This window comes from Filicampus tigris, chromosome 8 (genome assembly GCF_054856515.1).
Source record: "Filicampus tigris isolate MCC_2025a chromosome 8, RoL_Ftig_1.0, whole genome shotgun sequence".
Lineage (NCBI taxonomy): Eukaryota > Metazoa > Chordata > Actinopteri > Syngnathiformes > Syngnathidae > Filicampus > Filicampus tigris.
This window is the reverse complement of record NC_141224.1, coordinates 26765188-26777576: the sequence shown is the minus strand read 5'-3', so window position 1 is coordinate 26777576 and position 12389 is coordinate 26765188. Positions and strand designations below refer to the sequence as shown.

At 41.4% G+C, this 12389-nt stretch overlaps 1 protein-coding gene across 11 annotated transcripts in view; it reads right to left on the bottom strand.

Annotated features, from left to right (window-relative positions):
• Window positions 1-12389, bottom strand: part of LOC147144176 (CUB and sushi domain-containing protein 3-like) — a 708031-nt gene that overhangs the window by 212324 nt on the left and 483318 nt on the right. For all 11 annotated transcript variants that reach the window (XR_015087713.1, XR_015087712.1, XR_015087709.1 and 8 more), the window contains exons 52-54: window positions 10030-10224; window positions 9379-9552; window positions 3029-3202 (exon numbers count right to left, since the gene is read on the bottom strand). Coding sequence is in view for 6 of the 11 variants with exons in the window: in XM_086037008.1 (XP_085893134.1) it covers window positions 3029-3202; window positions 9379-9552; window positions 10030-10224 (543 nt within the window). In the remaining 5 variants the exon portion in view is untranslated. The remainder of the gene's footprint in view (window positions 1-3028; window positions 3203-9378; window positions 9553-10029; window positions 10225-12389) is intronic.

Below are 12389 nucleotides of genomic sequence, written 5' to 3'. Positions count from 1 at the left end.
GTCGCAGGGCACACACAGACCCCGTCACTGAGCGGGAATCGATCCCACGCTGCCCGCACACAGCTCAGGCATGTGTACCACTACACTATCAGTGACTACATTCAACTCATTCACACTTAAAAAACCCACAAAAATTCAACTATTCACCATTCATTTCAATTGGCAGATTTAACTTTTCGCATTTACACCATTCCAATTTCCACAAATTCAAGTCATTCAAACTCATTCAGATCACATTCAGCTTTTCAACAACCCCAACATTACTTCTTTCCACACATTCAACTCATTCACACTTAAAAAACCCCCACAAAAACTCAACTATTCACCATTCATTTCCATTGGAATGTTCAACTTTTCACATTCGCACCTTCCCAGTTTCCACAAATTCAAGTCATTCAACTCATTCAACTCACATTCAGCTTTTCAACACCCCTAAAATTCGTACTTCCCACACATTCAACTCATTCACACTTAATAAAAACACAAAAATTCACCATTCATTTCCAGTGGACCAGTGTGTTACCTCCTTGGTCTCCCCAGTGCCGCGGCCATCTTGGACAGGGACATTAGCTATACTGGGGATACTCACCCCGAGGTCTCCCCAGTGCGGCGGCCATCTTGGACAGGGACATTAGCTAGACTGGGGATGAACATTAGCTAAACTGGGCATACTTAACCCGAGGTCTCCCCAGTGCAGCGGCCATCTTGGGCAGCGACATTAGACAGACTGGGGATAGTCACCCCAAGGTCTCCCCGGTGCGGCGGCCATCTTGGACAGGGATACTAGCTAGACTGGGGATACTCACCCCGAGGTCTCCCCGGTGCGGCGGCCATCTCGGACACCTTTATTTAACTTCATTCATTAGCTAGACTGGGCATAATCATCCCAAGGTCTCCGTGGAGCGGCGGCCATCTTGGACAGGGACACTAGCTAGACTGGGGATACTCACCCCGAGGTCTCCCCGGTGGGGTGGCCATCTTGGACAGGGACATTAGCTAGACTGGGGATACTCAGCCCGAGGACTCCCCGGTGCGGCGGCTATCTTGGACAGGGACATTAGCTAGACTGGGGATACTCACCCCGAGGTCTCCCCGGTGGGGTGGCCATCTTGGACAGGGACATTAGCTAGACTGGGGATACTCAGCCCGAGGACTCCCCGGTGCGGCGGCTATCTTGGACAGGGACATTAGCTAGACTGGGGATACTCACCCCGAGGTCTCCCCGGTGCGGCGGCCATCTCGGACACCTTTATTTAACTTCATTCATTAGCTAGACTGGGCATAATCATCCCAAGGTCTCCGTGGAGCGGCGGCCATCTTGGACAGGGACACTAGCTAGACTGGGGATACTCACCCCGAGGTCTCCCCGGTGGGGTGGCCATCTTGGACAGGGACATTAGCTAGACTGGGGATACTCAGCCCGAGGACTCCCCGGTGCGGCGGCTATCTTGGACAGGGACATTAGCTAGACTGGGGATACTCACCCCGAGGTCTCACCAATGTGGCGGCCATCTTCGGGGAGGACCCAAAATCAACAGTAAGTGACCCAAATGACCCGGAAATGGACCGGAAGTGACCCAAATGACCCGGAATTGGACTGGACGTGGCCCAAATTACCTGGAAATGAACCTGAAGTGACCAAAATGATCCAGAAATGGACCGGACGTGGCCCAAATGACCCGGAAATGAACCGGACATGACCCAAATGACCCGGAAATGGACTGGAAGTGACCCAAATGACTCAGAAATGGACCGGAAGTGACCCAAATGACCTTGAAATGAACCGGAAGTCTTTTCTTCCCTTCTGATTTTTTATGTCCTCCTCATTCCAGGCTATTCTCTATAATTTGAGGTCATTCAACTTCATTCAGTATAATTTCAATGCATTCCACAGTTTTTCATAGAGGTCATTCAACTTCATTCAGTATCATTCAACTTCATTCAGTATCATTCGACTTCATTCCACTTTATTCAACTTCATTCAGTATCATTCAACTTTATTTAGTATCATTCAACTCAATTCCTCTTTATTCAACTTCATTCAGTATCATTCAACTTTATTCCACTTCATTCAACTTCATTTCAACGCATTCCACAGTTTCTTTTCAGCTTCCTTCGCCCTCACACGCAATTTCTCCAGAAATTGCATTCTCTAGTTCAAGGATATTCTTGTCAGACGAAAAAGCTCACAAAACCCCTCGAGATTAAACGGGACTTCAGAGAAAACAAACATGGCGGATGAAAAGGCAGCAGAGGTCTCAGATTGTGTCTTGATGGTGACAGTAGTTTGTGAATTATTTTTAGTGGAAAAAAAGTGACACAAAAAGAAAAGATGTTGGGCTCTGTTGCACCATGACTGTTTTGATTTGGGATTCCCACCGCGCGTCTTTGCCACCCTGTCACCTCAAGGTCAACTGGCTGTGTGCTCGCTTGTCCTCGAGGCACACCACACACGGTGCGAAGTCGGGCCCAACAAATCCAACATGTTGAATATCCTCGATATGAGGTGGGACGTCCTTCCGAAAGGCCGAGATCGATCTGAGCACACCACACACAGAAGGATTATCTGCTAAAATTTTCTTTGTAGCCATTATGAGAGTCGGCCTCGACCTACGATTGTCGGGAGGGGATATTCGGGGCAAAAATCGGTCCAATAATCCTGCCATGTGAAACGGGTTTAAATCAGTATGTGAGAATCAGATTATACGGACAATGCTGCCATCTGTAATACTCTCACTTGAAAAAAAAAAAAAAGAACTTTGACAGATATTTCCCATGTTTGTCAGCAATAATGTCAGCTTGCTTGATTTGTTTTACATTGTAACATTGGACAAATGCTTCTTATCAATTATATATAGATTATTTGGAATTGTATAGTTCAATTCTTCAAATAAAAGCATTTATAGTACATTTATATTACAGTCATTGTTTATTGCTCTCCTCCAATAAAGCACACACCCAAAATAATACACACAAGGCCCCATGTAATTAATTAGCCACTGGACTGCCACAAAGATCAAGTACTTACGGATACACACTGGAAGTTGTCCAGACCAGTTGTGGTCCTGCTGGCAGATCCGGACTGAGGAGCCAATAAGCCTAAATCCAGAGTTACACTGGTAAACCACCGTGTCTCTGTAACCAAAATTCTCCCCGATCACCTGCCCATTCACTATCTTCTCAGGGATGCCACAATGACCAGCTGGAGGAAGAAGGTGAAAATGTAATTTAAAAAAAAAAACTGTACTTGTATCTCAGACAGGACCAGGACAAAGATGGCAGATATATCATAAAGACGACAGTTTTAAAAAGCCGGCAATTAGTACACAATGCTGCTGCAAGACTCCTGACTAGAATAAGAAAGTTTGATCATATTACCCCGGCTCACCATCTACCTCAGATGCGATTTTAAGGTTTTGTTGCTTCTTCATAAAATATTACCCAGCCTGGCAATTTCCTATATTCCTGATCCCATGGACGGTCCTGAAACCTTCATTTGCAACACGGTGGTTGGTCTTTTGATGATTCCAAGAGATGAAAAGTAGTCTGCAGGTTTTATTGTGTTCTTTACTCGGGCTCCAGTGCTCTGGAATGCCGTCCCTGCAGAAATTAGAGCTGCTACCTTGTTACATATCGATGGTGTGGGGCCAAAACCTCATAAGTCACATTTGGTGAATTTAATCTTTTTTCAAAAATTTTTTAGGTCAGTACGCACACATGTGGCTTATTTTTTACACATTTTTGACCAATCGAAAGTGTTGAAAATGGCTTGCTCTCTTTCACGATGCAAACTGACTATTTTGGAGGTACATGGTTTAGGTCTGACGCCGGCGATATATTGAAATCCCAATTTAAGATTGCTTGCATTTAGGTCAGGGGTGGGCAAACTTTTAGGCTTGCAGGCCACATTGGGATCTAAAATTTGACAAAGTAGTTGGGCCAGGAACATTTGCACTGAAAGCGTTTGTAAGCACACGCAAATAAACTACCGGTGTGCACTGAGAGCTGCGCCTTTCAAACATGCAAAAGAGCTTTCATGCAGGTAGTAGGGGTCGGTGGATCGATCCAAATATCAAAATTATCGATACCAAGCAAATACTTGGATCAGATCGATACTATTGTCCTAGGATCGATACTTCGCTCCTTCACCAATTTCCTCAAAGCGCCACTTCTATGCGCTAAAAGCGCCCCTCCCTCCTCTCTCGCCCAGCGCCTCCTGCTACTCTCTAAGGCTCTGCCTGAGTGAGTGACTCAGGCACACTTTTAGCCCCTCCCTGGCAGAGAGGGCGACGGGAGAGTGAGAGCGGCCGGAACCTAAAGCAATGGCAGAACCAAACAAGAGGCGAAGCGCAGTGTGGACTTTTTTTTACAACAACAGAAAAGGACAGTGCCAAGTGTGATTTGTGTAATAAAGTGCTCCGCTACTGTGGTGACACCACAAATTTACACAAACATGAAAAAAGTTCACCCTGCAGAGAGCAACGAGCTGCAAGCGAAGTTGAGGAAGGAGGAGGGAGATCCCCAGCCAGAACACCCCCGCGGACACAGAGACAACGTACTCTGGCAGAGGCTTTTCAGCCCCAAAAAAATCAACAATAGTTGTTGACTTTATTTTCAAAAAATTTAGCAATGAGATGTATTTTAGTAGTCATGTTGACATTATTTGTATTTTTGTTACACTGCTGCTTATATATATATATGTATACTCATATATATATATGTATGTATACTCATATATATATATATATATATATACATTAATATTTATATATATATATAAATTAATATATATATATATATATATATATATATATATATATATATATATATATATATATACATTTATATTTATATATATATGTATATATATACATTTATAGTTATATATATATATATATATATATATATATATATATATATATATACACATTTATGCTTCTACATTCTCTTGCCCTCTCCTCTTCTGCTTGGAGAAAGGACTACTGTAGGTGACTGAATCTGGTACTGTTGTTGTGTGGATTCTACAATGACTGACGACAAGTTATGAGGTGGGTCACTTTCCCTGGATGCTGCTATGGAGAATTCTGCATCGACCGACTGGGCCAGGTCCTGAGGAGGATCCACTTCTCTAAAGATGTTTTCATCTATTAAATTGACTCTCTCATTTTCCTAGTTAACACTGTATCGCATCAGATTATATCCATCCATCCATCCATTATCTGTACCGCTTCTCCTCACAAGGGTCACGGGGCGTGCTGGAGCCTATCCCAGCTGTCTTTGGGCAGTAGGCGGGGGACACCCTGAACTGGTTGCCAGCCAATCGCAGGGCACACAGAGACAAACATCCGCACTCACAATCACACCTACGGGCAATTTAGAGTATCCAATCAACTTACCATGCATGTTTTTGGAATGCGGGAGGAAACCGGAGTGCCCGGAGAAAACCCACGCAGGCACGGGGAGAACATGCAAACTCCATACAAGGAGGCCGGAGCCGGGATCGAACCCACGACCTCTGAACTGTGAGGCGGACGTGCTAACCAGTCGACCACCGTGCCGCCGCATCAGATTATATGTTAGTTGTAAATGTTGACCATTCTGCATCCATTGCAACCTCGTCAAACTGGAAGAGGGATTCCCCCCATCTTTGGTACATTCTTCAGGGTTCTTTATTTTTTTAATATGGGATTTTTGATTTTTTCCTTTCCTGGTGGGGGAGGTTAGATCATGGGATATCGCTCATATTTGTCAACTTCTGGCTTGTGAAGCCCTTTGAGACTCTTTTGTGATTAATGGAGGTTAAAACACACTTTTGTCTCAATGAATATCCAATATTATTGTCAATGTGTTCCTATCTCTTTTTTACACCTATCCTGCATAACCACAGACACAACACACACACACACACACACACCCACACACCCCCACCCACACACACACACACACGCACACGCACACACACACACACACAAACGCACACTCACGCAAAACACACTTGTCTTCGATGTGGAAAAAAAAAGGCTACAAAATCAAATACTGTTTACAGTATGGATTTATGTACTTTGGTACTTTGGGAAAACAGTTATGTCAACTGTGTTTCTGAATGACATCATGCATCAAGAGCTCAATACATTACTGCTTGCTCTTTTATATGCAGTCATTTGAAGGCCTAGATACTACAATCCAACGTCGGAGGTCGTGAAGCGTCGTGGCGTCTGATTGTGAAGTCTGATTGGTGCAGTGACCACCGTTGTAGCATCGTAATCCGTCAGGAAGCGTGTCGAGGGCGTTTACGCATGTTGAATCGGCGTCGTCAGTCGTGACATTTGGTCACTGTGATTGGCTGTTAGCTAGCAAATCAGCGCTCGGAGCACGAACGGGAATTGACAAAAGTGGATAAACAGCGAGCACGCCTTCGCTGCCTTTAATCTTTTTACAAGTATAAGAGTGAGGGTTGACAATGTAAGTATTTCACGATACCCTGTCAAGAACATGAGGGTTTACTTCGCGTGTGAGTTCATCGTGAGCGAAAAATATAGCTGAATGAATTGGTTACGTTCTTATAGTATGCCCCCCGCCCAATAGCTTTCCCAGTTGGATTTTTCTAACCATGAGGAATAGTGACTACCGCCGCCGATGGTATGGAAGGGTATTCCATCTCTCGCATGCGCAATAGATACTTTAATGGTCAGCGTCGCTGTTTGTTGTTGCAGAGTCTTTTTCCAGGGGGACGTGCAGACAACCGGCCCGGGGCCACAGGGGGTAAGCACCTGTCACAGTTGGCCAACGTTGGATTGGTCTGTTACTGAACTAAAACTGTTAGAGCTGTTTGTGCTTGGATGGAACGGCTTACCCTCAGCATCACATCATATTGCATGACATCGGCTGATTATCAAGCTACTGGTAAGTTTTTTTTTAAGATATCCAAACCAGTTCTCCAGTTGTCTGTTACTTTGAGTTCAAGTACAGAACTCCAGGTACACATAAAAACAGCAAGATAAACGAACACATTTCTGTTGAGAACACAGTGTTGCAAACATGTACAACACGCATAGAGATGGCAATCGAACACCGGTTCTTGATGAGAACGGTTTCCCAGAGTTTGAATTCATTGCCATTTTTTGCCATATTTGTAAACAATCATTTATCAATTCCAGTTGGGCCGAATGACGTCACCATGCACGTTGCGTAGCGATGTTATTTACTAGTGTAACAGGTTACAGTATACTGTTAATTTCACCAAAACACTTGTATTGCTGTTGGGATTCAATGTATATTTTCTTTATTTTGTTACTGGTTATACCTGTGCATTAATTACATGAGCTGGACTGCGTGCTACTCGGAGTGATCGCGTGGTAACATCACGCTGCGTGTGCAAGCTCGGTCACTTTCTTCCTTGATGTGGCCGAGGTGTCCCCTGAATAGCCACGCTAATTGACGTGTAGAGCTCGGTGTTCTGACAGTTGGGTCGTGCTGTGGTCATTAGTGCTTTTATTGGAGATACTCCGGGCGATTTTGGGCGTGTGTTCTGGTCGCGGGGAGACATTTGGGGCCGTTGCCCGTCGACGGACTAAGCTAATGTTGCTAATGCAGATTAGCACGCACCTTAGTTGCATTGTTTGTGATCTCCACGCTAGACAGCAAGGCTGTAGGAGTTGCACACCAGTCTCACATGTCATTATATGTGCACAGGTTGATTAATAAAATTAACCTGTGAGACCTAGCCTGAGTCTTCTTGTGCAATGCACAGAATACAACACAGAGAACACTAGCACGGCTAGCAAGAAACATGGCACCAAAATCTCAAAAGTTTGGTTATACTTTTACAAGAAATTACAACAACAGGGCAACTTGCGATACTTGCAAATTATATTAATATTTAATCTATGGGAGGAAACACTTCCTATATTCAAAATAATTTGCACATACAGGATGTGATAACTTTTAGATTACGGTCGCTCTTTTGATCCGCTCCTGACTGCTGAACCCTATACTCAAGGTAACTATGTAAGTGCCATTTTGACCTTATTGTGGAACCTGGTGAGTGGCAACGGACAGAGTCTGACTGGGTCAGACGCAGGAAGTACTCTCTTTACTCTACCGTGAGCTTCTCCTTTCACTGAGGCAAGGAAGAGTGAGTTCCCAGATCACAGTTGGACTTGAGTTGATTTTATTTGTCACTGGATGACATAGTTATATTTATATGATATATTGTTGCAATCTTACTGGACATTAGTGTGTAAATGCACAGAATAATCTAGGTTGTATTTTGTAAATTTTTACAGACTACTAAACACGCACACCTACACAAACACACTTTTTTTTTTTTTCTCAAAACAATCTTTTTTTAATCGTGGGACCCTATGTAACACCATCAAGAAGTTCTAGGATGTGGACCTCTGAAGACCACACTGTTGGGTTTGTAAGGTTATGTTACTTTTAAAAATGTATCTTGTTTACAGATAAAATTAAAACAGAAACAAAGTGGATGCTAACCTACTTGTTTCATGTTCTTTTTTCCCAAAAGTATCGATAAGAGAACCGATGAATATTTGCATCGTTAAACAGATTCGATAATGGAATCAATTCCCACCCCTAAACAAATATTTTTTCTGTATTTTAAGGGTATAGCAGTGTTATGAAGATATATATAAACATTTTAAACACTATACAAGTATCTTATGATTCTATTGTGTTGTGTATCTATGGTTTGTACTATTAATATAAGCAGTTATAACTGCAAGTTTTCACAAATTATATCACTTGGGGTGTCCATTATACGCAGGAATTCACCGATCTGGCTCGGTTCCTTTGCCCCATGAATAGCAAGCGATGACTGTATAAATTGAATTCCATGTATCAATAAATTATGTTACAAAGAAAACCTAGATAGTTGTGTCCTTAACTAAAAGAAAACCTCCTTTTTATGTCCTAAATTTCAACTTGAGCGAGATTACAGTACTGGTTAAATGTATGCAAACCATGTATAATTATTGTGTACCATATTTTTAAGGTTATGTACTGTTTTCCTAACATAATTAACTCAATGTTCCACTAAGTTGTTCATTCAAATAAACAAAAATGATCACACATTTTAAAGGCTTGTCACATATCTGTCACTGTTGTGACACAGGGTAATTAAAGGTATGAACAAAATTATTAAGTGACCATGTTGATTTCTCACGTTTATCCAGAACTAGAGCAAACTGGCCAAATTTCTAAATCATTTGCAACCATTGCCAGAGGCATTTGGCAAGTAAGCCAATGAAAAGTCATCCACTGGTTCCCCAGCTGTTTCTGTCTTATTTTGGCTGACTAGTCCCAGCTGCTTTTGCTCCAAAATATCACTTTGGTTTTGATGATTGTCAGAACACTTACCCAGGCATTGAGTCTCTGTCCCACTCCAAAGTCCTGACAGGAGACACTCTCTAACAGTTGATCCGGTTAAAACATAGCCAAGGTTGCAGCTGAAAATTGCTGATGCTCCAAAGGTAATCTGGGTCCCAATTTTCTTCCCATTAGGTGGAATGGGCAGGTCTCCACATGAAATAACTGCAATAGAAATAAAAAGACGCTAAAGATAAAAAGATCAAAGATGGAGGGGACTGTGGGCAAAAAATGCCACCGTATAATATATACATATACATATACATATACACATATACATATATACACATATACAAATATATACATATACATACAATAAATTCAACTTTTTCATTCCACTGAAGATAGCAGGCAATGCAGTACATACAATAAAAAAAAAAAAAATCTCTCAATTGTTGATTAAGCAGAGTGACACATTGATTCTCTCAGGCATATAATAAAACAAATCTAGGAAACAGAAACCAAGCAAGACACTTCAAGTAGGGTGGATATTAATTTACAAACTCATTCATTATAGTCTACAAAAATCAGCATGCAGTGGGTGGGGCTGAGCACTTTCATACATTTTCTCAAGAATGTTATACGTTTCTGACATTATTTGAATAACTTCTTAAGAAAAAAAACAAACAAACAAAAACTCACTTCTGCATCGGGGCCTTTCATTTTTCCAACTCCAAACCCCATTTGCCAGGCACTGGATGTGAGCAGGACCAACACGGAAGTATCCCGGGTTGCAGGTGAATATTATTTTTGTGCCATATTCATAGTTAGACCCATTGACTATACTCCATTTCCCATAGTCCAACGAAAAGGAGCTGAGACTGGGGCACATCATAACTGAGCCAAAGTAATGCAAAAGAGAAAGAAGACATTCAAATTATTTAAATGTACTGACATCTCCAACCATTTCCTCTATCATTTCACATAAATAGTGGAGAACTCATAAACTTATTTTAAAAGCAACATAGTGTAGTGTAAATCAGAGATATGCTTTTTTTCAGGGCCGATACCGATATTTGGAGCCAATATTCACTTTCAGCAAAAAGGGAAATATTGGCATCAAAATAAAAAAAATAAATTACAACCCTTAACTTTGTTCAAATGTATTTAAGCGTATGTTCATTGAACATTTTTTTCAGATTTGCAAAATGTTGATTGTTATTATAAATGTTTGCCAATATACATCTTTGTTGCAAAATTCTAACAAAAGGAGCGCTCCCAGGGTCATCAGCATGTCTTACAAAGTGAAATGAAAACTTAAACAATAGCTCCCTATATTTTAGAAAAAGTAAAGAAAGTTCTCCAAAATTTCTAAATGACACAAATGTTCAAATTTCACTTGTCTTTGTTTTGATTTCAAACAAAAAATAAGAAACTGCTGAATGTTGCCAGGGTCAGGACAATCTTTTATAAAGTTAACTGAAAATGTATATAAATAGTTCCTAGAAGTTAACACATTTTTAAATGGATTTATTACTGGCCATCAGATTTTTAAAAAAAGCAGATAACGATATTCGACATTTTGACAAATATCGGTGCCAATAATCGGCCTGGGCGATAATCGGTCTGGCCGATAATCAGTCTATCCCTAGTTTAAATGCACCTCACAATTTTTTTTTAATTAAAAAAATACACTTTTTTTTTTTTTTTTTTAATTGTACATTGATTCAAATGTGCTTCAACAAACAAAGCTGTTTGAGTTGGTACACAATAAAACCAAATTAGTCAAACCAATGTAAGTTGTGCCTTTTTTCTTGCTCGATAAAACAAATACAGAATAAGCACAAGAACCTGTGGTAAACAATGTTGTCAATCACACCAAAAACGTTTAGCCATGCTGGGTACTAAATCGGCACTGCTTTGCTAAAAACAACAACAACAACAACAACAAACAGCATAGGACATAAACAGCATAGCAAGCATATAGGCCAACATGGTTTTGTTGTGTTCTCGTCCTGGTCTTGCTGGTGACACCAGCAACAGCAAACAGCAGCAGTAGCTAAAGGAAAACAAAACAGCCAAGATTCAAGCAGTTCAAGCCATCGGTCACTCGTCTACCAACTCCAGCCAAACCCACCCAGCAACACCAACTCGCTGTTGTTGCCTGCTGGTAGCTGTTGACACCAGCAAGACTTGAGCTGGACAACAGCTAGAACCAGTTTCTGGTTTGGCCCCAGCAACATGCTGATCTTGCTGGGAGGCAAGTGGCCTATGGTTCGTTCGGCTGTTTGAATCTTGGCTGTTTTGCTTTGATTTAGCTGCTGCTGCTGTTTGCTGTTGCTGGTGTCACCAGCAAGACCAGCACGAGAACCTATATGCTTGCTATGCTGATTATGTCTATGCTGTTTGTTGTTTTTTAGCAAAGCAGTGCAGACCTTTTTTTTTTAGCAGGGTAGCTACCAATGTTCTCTCTAATTTTTCGTGTGTCTGAGCATTCACACAAACTCTAAGAGCATTCCTTTGACCACAGTGAGCCACAGGCTTATTTAGGAATAGACTAACAATGCCACTTATTCTCCGTAGCAAGAAGTGAAGACACCAGCGACCATCTTACATTGCCACTCGCTAGGTGCACCTGAGACTGCTACTCAAATTTCATTTTTATCATGTTGTTAGAACCATCAACAGTGAAATGAAAGCAAAGCCCATTGGGATGATGGAGCATGCACGCTATCCTATATGAATGTATCACGTAGCAAATTTACATGTGCAAATAGCGACATGGCTATGAATTTAGGCCAGAATCAGAAGACAGAGGTTCTACTCTCGGAGTGGAGATGACACCATGAACTATGAATTGGCACCAAGAATTATGTTTTTATAAAGACAGACAACACTAATCACAGATAACGAAAATTGAAAAAAACAATAAGCATTTCAATTTAAATGTTCTCTTACAACTATTAATATAATATTTTGAATGAATAATCTAATAATTCAAATTACTAATCTAATATTGTGAACTAATCAATCCATATACAGTTCCTCAGTCCAACGATTGA